This window comes from Bos indicus, chromosome 8, assembly GCF_029378745.1.
Source record: "Bos indicus isolate NIAB-ARS_2022 breed Sahiwal x Tharparkar chromosome 8, NIAB-ARS_B.indTharparkar_mat_pri_1.0, whole genome shotgun sequence".
In the NCBI taxonomy this organism is placed as follows: Eukaryota; Metazoa; Chordata; class Mammalia; order Artiodactyla; family Bovidae; genus Bos; species Bos indicus.
This window is the reverse complement of record NC_091767.1, coordinates 65,051,621-65,067,332: the sequence shown is the minus strand read 5'-3', so window position 1 is coordinate 65,067,332 and position 15,712 is coordinate 65,051,621. Positions and strand designations below refer to the sequence as shown.

The 15,712-nt window shown below is 39.1% G+C and overlaps 1 protein-coding gene across 5 annotated transcripts in view; it reads right to left on the bottom strand.

Annotated features, from left to right (window-relative positions):
• INVS (inversin) overlaps window positions 1–15,712 on the bottom strand; it is a 136,947-nt gene that overhangs the window by 113,219 nt on the left and 8,016 nt on the right. For all 5 annotated transcript variants that reach the window (XM_019966275.2, XM_019966276.2, XM_019966274.2 and 2 more), the window contains one exon: window positions 2,392–2,558. In XM_019966275.2, the coding sequence (XP_019821834.2) occupies window positions 2,392–2,558 (167 nt within the window). The remainder of the gene's footprint in view (window positions 1–2,391; window positions 2,559–15,712) is intronic.

Sequence of the window (15,712 nt, the reverse complement as noted above, 5' to 3'; positions counted from 1 at the left end):
GGTGATAGACAGGGAGGCCTGGCATGCTGCAGTCTATGGGGTTGCAAAGAGTTGGACACGACTGAGTAACTGAACTGAGCTGAATACATATGGGAAGTTTAAGGTGAAGCTATTTTCTCTAAAGAGAATTTGTGTCTGTGTCTGCTGAAAGGTAGGTTGGGCTACAGACCTGGGACATCTCCAACCACTTTTGAAAATTATTTCTAGATCCTCCACCATCTTATTCCTGCTTGAACTATACTATCTCTGATTCTAAATAATGGTGCTTTTGCATGACACACAAAACCAAACACAATACCCAGGTTTGATGTGGGCAGAGTATTAAAGAATGATTATCACCCTTGTTCTGGAAATTCTACTAATACCAGTATAACTTAACTAGTATTCTACTAATACTAGTATAACTTAAAGATGTATTATGGCTTTTGGCAAACACACAAAAACACACAGCAACACAGAGACAGGGGAAATGCATAATTATCAGCTGCGAGACCGTGAAAGTTGTTATTTATAAAATCAGTTATGTAAACCGTGACATGTAAATCATAGTTCTATTTATTCTTTGACACTAAAGAAATCACTACCAAAAAAATAAAGGAGAAACAAAAAGCAAATGGAAACAATGTGCTGCATCTCACTGAGAGACTTAACAATTCACAGGACTGGGTGTGCCCTCCCCTTTCAACTTTCTTCACATTATACCTCTACAAAAATGTCATATGATTGGATCATCAACTTAACTTTTTCTCGCATGATCCATTTAATGTGCAATTAGTTTCCCCTAACTTACATTTTTGAAGTTAAGTTTTAAACCTAAATGAATCACAATGAAAAAAAAAATCTAAAGTGTATTAAATTCTTAATACTGGGGCTATTCCCAATCTGAAATGTTTACTTTTTTATGATAACAAGTTAAATAGAGTTACCCTTCCTGACTGAATACTTTTAACAGCTGACAAGCTTAGGTGAAAGGTTATAGATACCTCAGCAGTAGTTAAAAGAGAGATTGAAAATGAGGGAGAATTCTTTTAAATTACTGTAATGAAAAGCAAATTCAAGAGCAATAACTTTGGAAATAACCTGACAGACCCAATTGATAAGAGCATATAACTAGCATATTCAGAAGTACATCTTAATGTCAATCTTTTTTTATGCTTTCAACTAATGAAAAGGTATTTTTCTAACCCCTCAATTAATCAGCTATATCTGGTTCACATTTTTTAATGGGAAATAACTAATAGTTTCTCCTGGATCTAACTAATTTTCATTGCTTTTTGTTCCAAAAATACGTATCTAAAATAACAAAGAGAAAAATACCAGGCACCAGAAATACATTTCATAGACCAAAATTTCATGGTGAGAAAAACTGTTTTCAGGTAAATAAAATCTTCAAATAAGTTTAGAAGCTTCCCATTTAAAAAAATTTTTGATATGCTTAATCCTAAAAAAACTGAGCTCTTAACAAGCCTTTAAAAATTTGAAATAATTTATACTAGCAATATAGTTTTAGATTTTAAAAAAATTGAAAATACATTTCAGAAAATAAATTTCTTTTATGCTTCTAACGCCACATATTTTACAAGATTACAGCTTTTTATTGTAAAAGTAACACTAAGGAAAACATTTTAAACAATGAGAAGTACTAAATTCATATATAGTCCCATTATTTCAATCCAAACACTACTGACAATTATTATTTTTTGGCTGTGCTTCATGTGTATGGCTTCTGGGATCTTAGTTTCTGCTGCTGCTGCTAAGTCGCTTCAGTCGTGTTCGACTCTGTGCGACCCCATAGACGGCAGCCCACCAGGCTCCGCCGTCCCTGGGATTCTCCAGGCAAGAACTGGAGTGGGTTGCCATTTCCTTCTCCAAAGCATGAAAGTGAAAAGTGAAAGTGAAGTTGCTCAGTTGTGTCCGACTCCTAGCAACTCCATGGACTGCAGCTAGTTCCTGACCACGGATCAAACCCATGCTCCCTGAAATGGAGGTTCAGAGTCCCAGCCACTGAACCTCCAGGAAATTCCCAAACCCAGCCACTACTGACAATTTAGTGTGTGGTAGTTTTCTTTCTTTCTTTGCCTTTTCCAATGCATAAACTGACTTGTAATATAGTTTAATATAGTCCAATCATACTATCCATATAATTTTATTTCCTTTTCCCCAGCTTAATCTTAGATAAGAAAATAAACTTCATTGCTTGAAGAACTTGAATAAGTGATGGTTATCTGTGCTTACTCTCTGCAGTTTAAAGACTGCATTTTTTGAGAAAACATATGAAAATAAAGTTATAAACCTGAGATTTCTTTACTATCTGTCCATTGCACAGTTCCACTAATCAATTTAAACATACCACAAAGACGGTTTACTCTTCACAGTAATTTGACTTCTCACCTTTTGAGCTGCAAGATGGAGGGCAGTTCTCTGGCTATGGTCAGTTTTATTAACATCTGCTCCTGCCTTCAGCAGAGTATCTGCACAATCCAGTCTGTCAGCCAACACACAATACATAAGTGGTGTTCTCCCAAATTGATCTTCTTTGTCTTTAAGGGCAGAGTTCCCTGTGAGGATAAGAAACAAATAGTGATATTTGATAATTATTTTTGTTATCACTAATATAACTAGGAACTATATTTACTAGCTGTTTCTCATCAAGTACTCGGGTAAATGCATTAAATATACTACCTCAGTTTTACTCACCCTATGAGAGGAATAGTCACAGTCATAGTCATAAGTCGCTCAGTCGTGTCCAACTCTTTGCGACCCCATGGACTGTAACCCACCAGGCTCCTCCGTCCATGGCATTTTCCAGGCAAGAATACTGGAGTGGGTTACCATTTCCTTCTCCAGGAGACCTTCCCAACCCAGGGACTGAACCCCCATACCTATATTACAGGAAATTGAGACTCAGAGAAGTTGGGTAACTTTTTCACCTTACACTGAAAGTAGATGGTGAAGCTAAAATTCAAACTGAGTGTTGACTGTAAGCAGTATGTTCTTAACTACTATGTTATACTAAATTAACATTTTGAGATATGAGGTTATTTTTTTCCTCCCTTACTCTTTGTCAAAAACAAAAAAATTTAATGTAGACCATACACTAGGCATTGTGGTATGTTTCTGAGAACTACAAAAATGAGTCATGATTGACTTCCTATTCTAGACAATAAGGAACAAGCACATAATACCATGATCCTCCTGCTAATTAAAACTAAACACTCCAGGAAAAGTAAATGAAAGGTGGTGAAAAGAAGGCAAATTGGTTAGAGAACAATGCAACTCCAGGAACAATCCGGTGTTGAGTTCTCAAATTTGGAGGTTTTTTGCCTCCTATATATAGAGACAGCCTGGGTGCTAAAGTAGCCAGAACACCAGAAACACCAAGAGGTACATTCACAAAATTCCTCAAGAAGCCTGTTCTCTCCAGTCAAAACATCAGGACAACAGTAGCTCAGCAGCACTGAAATCTTTTGACTAACTTCTTCTATTCAAAGCACATGTGACACAAACTGTACCTCTTTTCCTTTCCATCTGATACTGCAGAGACTGTGGGGAAGCAGCCCTATGAAGCATTATGCCCTGAATCAGGCAAAGGAGAGCAATGAGGTATTACCTTATCTGTTCTCAACTAGACAGTGGAGAAAAGAAAGGAGGAAGCTAGAGAAAGCAATTCTTTATATCAGTGCATAATGGATAACTTTTAGCAGACCATGTATGGAACTGACCAAAGTTAAAATAGAAAAAACTTTGAGAATTGAACTCTTAGTAGAATACTGCCCAGGTTCTAAATTGGCCAGGGTATTACAAAAGTGGGGCAGACCAGACAATAACTTGCAAGAGCTTTGAAAAAGTTTGACATTTGAACCACAGTCCACAAAATTGGAATAAAATGTTCATTCTAACCTAAACAGATTATCAGTTTACTAAAACAGGAGATTTAAATAGGATCCAGTCATTACCATAATACACCAAATGTTCAAGATATAATCCAAAATTACCAGACAAACCAAACATCAGGAAAATATTAAATAAGATAATAAACAGGCACCAAAATTGTGATGGAACAGATATCAGAATTAGCTGACAAAGATTTTAAAGCAATTGTCATAAAAAGTCTGATAAGCAACTATGAATGCTCTTGAAGCAAATGGAAAAATCCAAAGCCTCAGCAATGAGAGTAAACATAAAGATGAACTCGGCGGGACTTCTCTGGAGGTCCAGTGGTTAAGAAGCCATCTGCTAATGCAGGGGACACAGGTTCAACCCCTGGTCCAGGAAAATCCCACAGGCTGTGGGGCAACTAAGCCCGTGCACCACTAGGTCCACACTCTGGAGCCAGCACGCTGCAACTACCAGAGCCCCTGTGCCATGGAGCCTACGCTGTGCAACAGGAAAAGCCACTGTAATAAGAAGCCTGTGCACCACAGCTAGAGAAAACCTACATGCAGCAACAAAGATCCAGTGCAGTCAAAAAAACAAAAGAAATTAAAAAAATTTAAAAAGCGATGAATCCAATGAAAATATCACAATAATAACATTTTTTAAATAAGTAAAAAACCAAATAACCAAAATAAAAACCACATTAAATAGGCACAATACCAGAATGGAAATGACAAAAGAAAGAATCACAGAACTTAATGACAGACCAACAGAAATTATTCAGTCTGAACAACTGATAGAAAAGATAGAAAGAGAAAGGATCAACAGAGTCTCGGGGCTCTGTGGGACAATAACAAAGTTTCTACCATTCATATCATCAGAGCCCCAGAGAGAGAGGAAAAAGAGAGGCTAAAAACATATTTGAAGGAATAATGACTAGAAATGGCCCAAATCTAGTGAAAGACACAGACCTACAAATTTAAATAGTTGAGCAAAGCTCAACAAAATAAACCCAAAGAAATCCATACTGAGTCAGTCAAAATCAAATTTCTGAAGACTAAATTCAAATTATAGCGTATTTCTCATAAGAAACTATGGAAGCCAGAGGTAATGGCACAACATTTTGCACGTGTTGAGGGGGAGGAAAAAGAACTGTCAACCCAGAATTCTACATCAAGTGCTTGCATAGACAGGGAGTGAAAAGAAAGAGAAGTGTTTGAGGATAGCTAAAGGATTTAGCAGTTATAGGGGGTACAATGAAATTGTTCTAAAATCAACTGTTGTGATGTTTGTACAATACAACTCTGAATATGAAAAAAACTATTGAATTGCACATTTTAAATTGGTATGTATGCTGATATGGTGGATCTCAATACTTTCCATTATGTACACATTAAAATGAAATGTCAAAAACATACAAGAAATGTAGAGGAAGACAGGAATGGGAAAAAAAGAGGAATGAAAAACAGAAAACAATACATAATAAGTTGGAAACATTAATGATTATATTATAGGTAAATGGGGCTTGCCTAGTGATGCAGCAATAAAGAATCTGCCTGCTATGCAGGAGATGCAGGTTCAATCCCTGGATTGGGAAAATCCCCTGGAGGAGGAAATAGTATTCTTGCTGGAGACATCCCATGGACAGAGGAGCCTGGCAGGCTACAGTCCATAGCATTGCAAAGAGTCGGACATGACTGAGTGACTGAACACATATACATTCATATAGGTAAATGGTATAAGCACACCAGTAAAAAGATTTTTTAAAAAAAGAGAGAGGACTGAACTACATGCTTGTGGGTTGTCTATTTTATATATAGTACTGTATATATTTTAATCCCAAACTCCTAATTTATCCCTCCCTGATCAACTGGTTTTTGATAAAGGTGTAAAGGCAAACCAATAGATAATTTTTTAAACAAATGGTACTAAAAATATTGGACATCCACATATAAAAACAAAACAAAAAAAAAACAAAAATCTACACTTTTTACCATATACAAAATTATCTAAAAATCAGTAATAAATGTAAATGTAAAATCGCTATAAATAGGTAAACCTTAGTCAGTCGCTCAGTCGTGTCCGACTCTTTGCGACCCCATGAATCGCAGCACGCCAGGCCTCCCTGTCCATCACCAACTCCCAGAGTTCACTCAGACTCACATCCATCGAGTCAGTGATGCTATCCAGCCATCTCATCCTCTGTTGTCCCTTTCTCCTCCTGCCCCCAAACCCTCCCAGCATCAGAGTCTTTTCCAATGAGTCAACTCTTCGCATGAGGTGGCCAAAGTACTGGAGTTTCAGCTTTAGCATCATTCCTTACAAAGAAATCCCAGGGCTGATCTCCATCAGAATGGACTGTTTGGATCTCCTTGCAGTCCAAGGGACTCTCAAGAGTCTTCTCCAACACCACAGTTCAAAACATTCAATTCTTTGGCGCTTAGCCTTCTTCACAGTCCAACTCTCACATCCATACATGACCACAGGAAAAACCACAGCCTTGACTAGATGGACATTTGTTGGCAAAGTAATGTCTCTGCTTTTCAATATGCTATCTAGGTTGGTCATAACTTTCCTTCCAAGGAGTAAGCGTCTTTTAATCTCATGGCTGCAGTCACCATCTGCAGTGATTTTGGAGCCCCAAAAAATAAAGTCTGACACTGTTTCCACTGTGTCCCCATCTATTTCCCATGAAGTGATGGGACCGGATGCCATGATCTTCGTTTTCTGAATGTTGGGCTTTAAGCCAACTTTTTCACTCTCCACTTTCACTTTCATCAAGAGGCTTTTTAGTTCCTCTTCACTTTCTGCCATAACTGTGGTGTCATCTGTATATCTGAGGTTATTGATATTTCTCCTGGCAATCTTGATTCCAGCTTGTGCTTCTGTGCAAAAAAGATTTTCACGACCCAGATAATCACAACTGTGTGATCACTGACCTAGAGCCAGACATCCTGGAATGTGAAGTCAAGTGGGCCTTAGAACGCATCACTGTGAACAAAGCTAGTGCAGGTGATGGAATTCCAGTTGAGCTCTTTCAAATCCTGAAAGATGATGCTATTAAAGTGCTTCACTCAATATGCCAGCAAATTTGGAAAACTCAGCAGTGGTCACAGGATTGGAAAAGGTCATTTTTCATTCCAATCCCAAAGAAAGGCAATGCCAAAGAATGCTCAAACTACCGCACAATTGCACTCATCTCACACGCTAGTAAAATAATGCTCAAAATTCTCCAAGCCAGGCTTCAGCAATATGTGAACCGTGAACTTCCTGATGTTCAAGCTGGTTTTAGAAAAGGCAGAGGAACCAGAGATCAAATTGCCAACATCCGCTGGATCATGGAAAACGCAAGAGAGTTCCAGAAAAACATCTATTTCTGCTTTATTGACTATGCCAAAGCCTTTGACTGTGTGGATCACAAGAAACTGTGGAAAATTCTGAAAGAAATGGGAATACCAGACCACCTGACCTGCCTCTTGAGAAATCTGTTTGCAGGTCAGGAAGCAACAGTTAAAACTGGACATGGAACAACAGACTGGTTCCAAATAGGAAAAGGAGTACGTCAAGGCTGTATACTGTCACCCTGCTTATTTAACTTATATATGCAGAGAGTAGGAGAAGGCAATGGCAAGCCACTCCAGTACTCTTGCCTGGAAAATCCCATGGATGGGGGAGCCTGGTGGGCTGCAGTCCATGGGGTTGCTGCAGGTCGGACATGACTGAGCGACTTCACTTTCACTTTTCACTTTCACACAATGGAGAAGGAAATGGCAACCCACGCCAGTGTTCTTGCCTGAAGAATCCCAGGGATGGCAGAGCCTGGTGGGCTGCTGTCTATGGGGTTGCGCAGAGTCGGACACGACTGAGGCAACTTAGCAGCATGCAGACAGTAAACCTTTTAGAAGCAAACAAAGGTAAAAGATCTCTGCAACCTTGAGTTAGGTGAAAATTTCTTAGAGATGATACCAAAGAATAGTCCTTTACAAAATCGATAGATTGAATTTCATCCAAACTTAAAATTCTATTTGAAAGACACTGTTAAGAAAATAAAAACACAAGTCACAAAAAGTTGGAGAAAATATTTGTAAAACACATATCTGATAAAGCCTTCGATATATCCAGAATAAAGAACTCTTACGTGTGAATAATAAAGCCGATAATGAAATTATAATATGGCCAAACGGTCTGAATAGACATTTCACCAATTAAGCATATGAAAAGACACTCAAAATCATTAACACACAGGAAAGTAACACATTCAAACCACAATGTGATACCACTACACATCTATTAGAAAGGCTAAACGAAAACCAAAACAAGTCTGTCAATAGCAAATTCTTGGTGAGGATGTGGAAAAACTAGAACTCAGATTTTGCTGGTGGGATTAGTATCATAAACGTTACAGCCACTATGGAAAACTGTTTGCCAGTTTCATAGTAAGTTAAATATACACTTACTACATGGCCCAATAATTTCATCGAGTGTTTAGTACACAGGAGAAATAAAAGCATGAAGGCTTATGTTCACATAAAAACCTGCATATGGATGTTTATGAAAGCTTCATTTATTAATACTAAATACTGGAAACATCTCAATTGTCCTTCAACTGGAAAATGACAAAAGAAATTGAAGTACATCTATACAAAAGAATACTGCTCAGCAATAAAAAGGAATGAAGTACTAATCTACTCAATAACATGGAAAAATCTCAAATGTATTATGCTAAGTTAAAGAACACAGTCTCAAAGGGTACATATTGTATGATTCATTTACATGGGTTTCTAGAGAAGGTAAAACTATGGGACAGAAGACAGATCAGTGGTATCCGGGGGCAGCCAGGGGCTGAGATGTGGGGAGAGATTGATGATGAAGGGACATGGGAAAATCTGGGGCGTGATGGACCTGTTCTACATCTTGACTGTGGTGGTAATTGCAGGACCACATGTTTGCTAAAATTAAGTAACTACAGACTGAAAAAGTGTAAAATTGACTGTATTTACTGTATTAAAACTCCATAAACTTTACTTTAAAACAACAAAAAAAGATACCATAACACTTTAAGTGAAAAACATTTACTTTCGTCACAAATGATCAGATATCCACGTACTGGCTGAGCGTAATCTTATATGAATTGAGCATGAGGGAAGGCAGTTATTTTTAAGGTGTTTTAGCATGAACTGCTAACGGAGGAAGAAAATTGACCACACAAAATATTTGCTTTGGGGAAATACAATTGCTAAAATAAGAAAGAGAACATGTCATGCTTTGGTCTGAGTTATTTTTGCCTGAAAGTAATGCTCAAAATTCTCCAAGCCAGGCTTCAGCAATATGTGAACCATGAACTTCCTGATGTTCAAGCTGGTTTTAGAAAAGGCAGAGGAACCAGAGATCAAATTGCCAACATCTGCTGGATCATGGAAAAAGCAAGAGAGTTCCAGAAAAACATCTATTTCTGCTTTATTGACTATGCCAAAGCCTTTGACTGTGTGGATCACAAGAAACTGTGGGAAATTCTGAAAGAGATGGGAATACCAGACCACCTGATCTGCCTCTTGAGAGATTTGTATGCAGGTCAGGAAGCAACAGTTAGAACTGGACATGGAACAACAGACTGGTTCCAAATAGGAAAAGGAGTACGTCAAGGCTGTATATCGTCACCCTGCTTATTTAACTTATATGCAGAGTACATCATGAGAAACGTTTGACTGGATGAAGCACAAGCTGGAATCAAGATTGCCGGGAGAAATATCAATAACCTCAGATGTGCAGATGACACCACAGTTATGGCAGAAAGTGAAGAGGAACTAAAAAGCCTCTTGATGAAAGTGAAAGAGGAGAGTGAAAAAGTTGGCTTAAAGCTCAGCATTCAGAAAATGAAGATCATGGCATCCGGTCCCATCACTTCATGGGAAATAGATGGGGAAACAGTGGAAACAGTGTCAGACTTTATTTTTTGGGGCTCCAAAATCACTGCAGATGGTGACTGCAGCCATGAAATTAAAAGACGCTTACTCCTTGGAAGGAAAGTTATGACCAACCTAGATAGCATATTGAAAAGCAGAGACATTACTTTGCCAACAAAGGTTTGTCTAGTCAAGGCTATGGTTTTTCCTGTGGTCATGTATGGATGTGAGAGTTGGACTGTGAAGAAGGCTGAGCGCCGAAGAATTGATGCTTTTGAACTGTGGTGTTGGAGAAGACTCTTGAGAGTCCCTTGGACTGCAAGGAGATCCAACCAGTCCATCCTAAAGGAGATCAGTCCTGGGATTTCTTTGTAAGGAATGATGCTAAAACTGAAACTCCAGTACTTTGGCCACCTCATGCGAAGAGTTGACTCATTGGAAAAGACTCTGATGCTGGGAGGGATTGGGGGCAGGAGGAGAAGGGGACGACAGAGGATGAGATGGCTGGATGGCATCACTGACTCGATGGATGTGAGTCTGAGTGAACTCCGGGAGTTGGTGATGGACAGGGAGGCCTAGCGTGCTGCGATTCATGGGGTCGCAAAGAGTCGGACACGACTGAGCGACTGAACTGAACTGAACTGAAGCTGTTTTAGCTCTAATTATTTCAACATATATTTGAATCTTGGATGTATTGGGACCCAGAAGTACTTCATACCTTTTCCAATAACTCATTTTGCTGATCCATGTTTCCACGTATGCTGCTAATAAAGCAAGAAAGGTAACTGCTCTTGAAATTTCAAAGAGCCTTACAAAATACTCATCTTCCCTGGTGGTACAGATAGTAAAGCGTCTGCCTACAATGCGGGAGACCTGGGTTTGATCCCTGGGTCGGGAAGATCCCCTGAAGAAGGAAATGGCAACTCACTCCAGTACTCTTGCTTGGAAAATCCCATGGACGGAGAAGCCTGATAGGCTACAGACCACGGGGTCGCAAAGAGTCAGACACGACTGAGTGACTTCACTTCACTCACTACAAAATACTCAGGTCATGTACACTAACTTCTGGAAGTGAAGCGTAAGTCATTCAGTCATGTCTGACTCTTTGCGATCCCATGGACTATAGTCCATGGACTTCTCCAGGCCAAGATGCTGGAGTGGGGATTTTCCCAACTCAGGGATCAAACCCAGGTCTCCCACACTGCAGGCAGATTCTTTACCAGCTGAGCCACCAGGGAAGCCCAACTCCTGGAAGAGGCAGATTTTTGTTCTGTTTCAGAATCTTGGTTTTGAAGATGGAGGTAAGTTTTGAATTTGACTCAACGTATCTGATAATAGAAACCCCTAGGCAGAAGTCTTCTGAGTGGTCACTCAGTGCTAGGTATTATTCTCTATACAAAGACCTCCAATATCTAATCCAGAAGATTCCAGAGATTCTATCACTGCATTTATAGATATGGACTCATTTAAACCCAAATTCATTAACAGAACTGAAATGTATTACAGGTAGAGCATGTTCCTTTTATCATTTGAGTTTTTCTAGAATGAAAAATGACACAGAGAATCAGTTCAGTTCAGTTACTCAGTCATGTCTGACTCTTTGTGACCCCATGGACTGCAGCATGCCAGGCCTCCCTGTCCATCACCAACTCCGGAGCTTACTCAAACTCATGTTCATCGAGTCAGTGATGCCATCCAACCATCTTATCCTCTGTTGTCCCTTTCTCCTCCTGCCTTCAATCTTTCCCAGCATCAGGGTCTTTTCAAATGAGTCAGTTCTTCACATCAGGTGCCCAAAGTACTGGAGTTTCAGCTTCAGCATCAGTCCTTCCAATGAATATTCAGGACTGACCTCCTTTAGGATGGACTGGTTGGATCTCCTTGCAGTCCAAGGGACTCTCAAGAGTCTTCTCCAACACCACAGTTTAAAAGCACCAATTCTTTGGTGCTCAGCTTTCTATATAGTCCAACTCTCACATTCATACATGACTACTGGAAAAAATGCTAGACTCTAGCTTATTGTATTTCATAATTGACAGACACTCTCAATCTGCATCTTATTTGTTAGTATTAAGCAAAGACAGTAGTACTTACTGTTAGCAAGATAATGCTAATTCATGTAATAATTTCCTCCTAGAGTAGCATCCTTCCTCAGAAGTTTGAATAAGGGAGAGGATTCAGGACTGGTGGTCATAAGAATGAACGTGAGAAATGGAGGCAATCAGCACACATTGGGGTAATCCTGACTGACTAGATTTCTCGGGGCCAAAGTGGAGTCAGAACCACAGGGTCAACAGGTCACTCTGCATCCCAGGGCAGCCGCTTCACTCTTAGAAAGTTGGCTCTAAGATACAGGGAAACTTCAAGGCTTCTCTTCAACCCATGACATACTTTGGTTTTGTGTCATTGATAGTTATACTTTCCAATAGGGAAGGTTTAATTTGGTTGTGTCACCACTATCCAATATGCTGTGCCTATAAGGAACATTTCTGCATCTGAGGCAGCTGAAAGCATGCATCCCTTAGTATGACTAGAAAAAGCAGCCCTTAGCCTCCTCACCTGGGTTCTGTTTTGGGTTGCTTTAAGGGGATAGTGGCTCTATGGCTAGTTTCCAAGTGGTGAGCAGCCCATTAGGTTCTGAGCTTCCTGCTAAATGAGAGTAGCTGAGAAAGGCCTGTTCTTTTATTTAGCTACCCTACTCCTTTCCTTCATTTCCTTGGTTACAACATTCAGCTAATACCTGTCCAGTCTCCACCACAGCTTCTTTTGATGAACAAATGAGATGATTCATTGTTTGGAAGTGTTTGGTAACTGTGACATGTTGTACAAATGAAGGGCTTATGATGTAAACTAGTATTCAATGGCAACCCACTCCAGTACTCTTGCCTGGAAAATCCCATGGACGGGGGAGCCTGGTGGACTGCCACCTACGGGGTCGCATAGAGTCGGACACGACTGAAGCGACTTAGCAGCAGCAGTATTCACTGGACAGCAGTCACTTAAATTTACATTCCTATCAGGGACAGCTAATATAGGATGCAGCTGGCTAGTGTGCTGTGTTGTTTTAATTATTCTGGCAACTGTGGAGGTAGCCTCTAATCCACCACCAACTGTGGCTGGCATTCTGCATGTGCTCAGTCTATACACAGTTCAGGAAGCTGAGCTGGAACCATGACTGGAAACCCACTGCTCTGCTGCAGTCGGTTATTTTAAGGTTAGCTGAAACAGGAGAGTCTCTGTACAGACTGGTACGTGCAGAAGCCAGAGCTCCAACTCCAGCGTTTAGAGGCAATGCCTGTTACATGCAGTGAAGTTGTGCCACTCTACACAATAGCTATGGTGTCATACCGTCCCACACAAGTGAATTCAGCATTCCCTATAGATATCTTATTTGTTTGCTCTAAAATGTCACCTTTGTGTGGCATCAAAGATGCATTTATCTCCTTTCACCTGCTTTTTACTTCATATCTTTCAGATTGTCACAATCTTGGGAAGACATTTGTGGTGATTTAAAAACTATCTGCTTATTTTTATAGAAGCCACATGGGAACAATGGAAAGAAGATAGGATCCATAATCCAATGACTTGGTTTGAATTTCAACTGTGTAGTTATTAGCTATGCAACTAAACTGCTTAACTGCTGAGTGTCCTGATATAAAATGAGAATAACAACATGGGAGGGACATATATTTTGAGGGCACCTGAGATTTTACAAAATATTTTTACATATTATCTCATTATCATTGTTGAGCTATCTTAAAATATTGTTTACACTCATCGCTATTTTCAAATTATCATAGTTGCTACATCTGCCACTAGATCTTGCTATTTATTTGGTTAAAAAATGAATGTAAGTATATTGCTACATCATAATTTTAAAATACTTTGATAAATGTATTTTGATACAGCTGATTTTCTTTGGATTCTTATTAAGTAATATTTAAGGTCTTAAAATACATGTTTCTGAGAAGGGGGTTCACAAAGTTCACCAGATTGCCAAAAGAGCTCATGGCACAAAAATGTTCAGAAAAGTCCAAACTAGATAACCAAGAATTTCATGAGTCAAGGTTTAGAACTCAGCAACTTTCTTGTCTTCCTCTTATGTTTGTCTTTCTCTACGTACTTATACACAAGAATGTGCGTGTATAGGTAGATATATATACCTACACATGGAGGCCCTATAGTTTAGTATTTAAAAGCGTGGACTTTACAATCAGTCTTGCAGGCTTCAATCTCAGTTCTGTTCTTTATTAGACAAGTTACTTAATCTCTCCACATCTCCGTATCCTGACCTATAAAATGAGGGAAGTAAGAGTACCCCAAACTCTTCGTGGTGTTTTGTTATTAAATGAGTTCACATGTTACAAACCATTTAAGATGGTGCTTATATAACATAACTTTATGAATGTTGGCTAATTGTATTATCATTATTAGTATAGATGCATATGCCTGTAAGTATATTTGTAAACATATACATGTGTAGGCTTCCCTGGTGACTTGTACGGTAAAGAATCTGCCTGCAATGTAGGAGACACAGGTTTGATCCCTGAGTTGGGAAGATCCCCTGGAGAAGGGAATGGTTATCCACTCCAGTATTCTTGCCTGGAGAATCCTATGGACAGAGGAGCCTGGCAGGCTACAGTCCATGGGGTCACAAAGAGTCAGACATGACTGAGCAACTAACATTTTCACTTTCATATATGTAAACAACCACTTATAAAACCTTTAATGACCATAACATTTAAAGTCAGGGTAAAGGAAAAAGTAACCTGAAATAATGTCACTGCTCTATGACTTATGAGGCTCCCTGCCACACCTAACTACTGTGTTGGGAGATGTTACAAACAAAGAGAAACAACGATTCAGAGAGATTTATGTAAGTTCAGAGCATGGACAGGTCAACAAAAGTTATAGTAGAATCAGAAGTGGTGCTGCCTGGCTACCTTACCACTGCAAATACCCCAAACACTTTTAGCAACGATGCCAGGATCCATCATTACACACAGTGAATATTTACAAATTATTTTGTTTGGTTTTTACAAAGAAAGAAGGATTATTCTTTGTTAGCATTTAGAGATTTTTCTTTTTGAGACATTTCTGAAACTACACAAGATTTGATCATTTTACTGTAAGTCCAACCTGATATAACAAGTTTCTATCTATTGTCTGCCATGTGTGATGCTAGATATTTTACATTCCTTATCTAATTTAACTGTCCCACAGGCACAGTATTATAATCTATAGTTTACAGATGAGGAAAGAGGCTCAAAAGGTTAAGTGGTTTAAGCCAAGGTAATATAATTAATAAATAACAAAGCCAGGGCCGTGGTGGGTCAGTGGCTAAGACTCCATGTTTCCAATGCAGGGGGTCTGGGTTCCATCCTTGGTCAAGGAACTAGATCCCACATGCTGCGATGAGAATTGGGCAACTGAAAGACCCCACATGCCTCAACAAAGAGCAAAGTCCTGCAGCTGCAACTAAGACCCGGTACAGCCAAATAAATAGATTACTTAATTAAAAAAAAAAGACAAGGCCAGAATTAAAATCTCAGGTTTATCTGTCTCTAAAATCTGTATCCTTTTTACTATATTACACTATACAGTATTACAATGAATCAACTAAAATATATTACCCACAATACCTCTGGTATTCAATTAAATTATTTGAGCTTAATGTTAACAGAAAAATCTACACATCTATAAATGATAGTCATAGCATGAAAGGATTTTACTATGTATGTTTGTTTCTAGGGCCCAGTACTGAGTCCTGATTCATCTGAATCTAGGACGTAATAAGCTATGTTAAAACATTAATCCACTGTATTAGGTTAAACACTAAGAATTGCAACTAAAATGATGTCTCATTCAGGAAAAGCCTCTTCATTCCTCCTCCAGGACAATGGGCAGCACAGAAAGTGTTCGATTTAATTAGC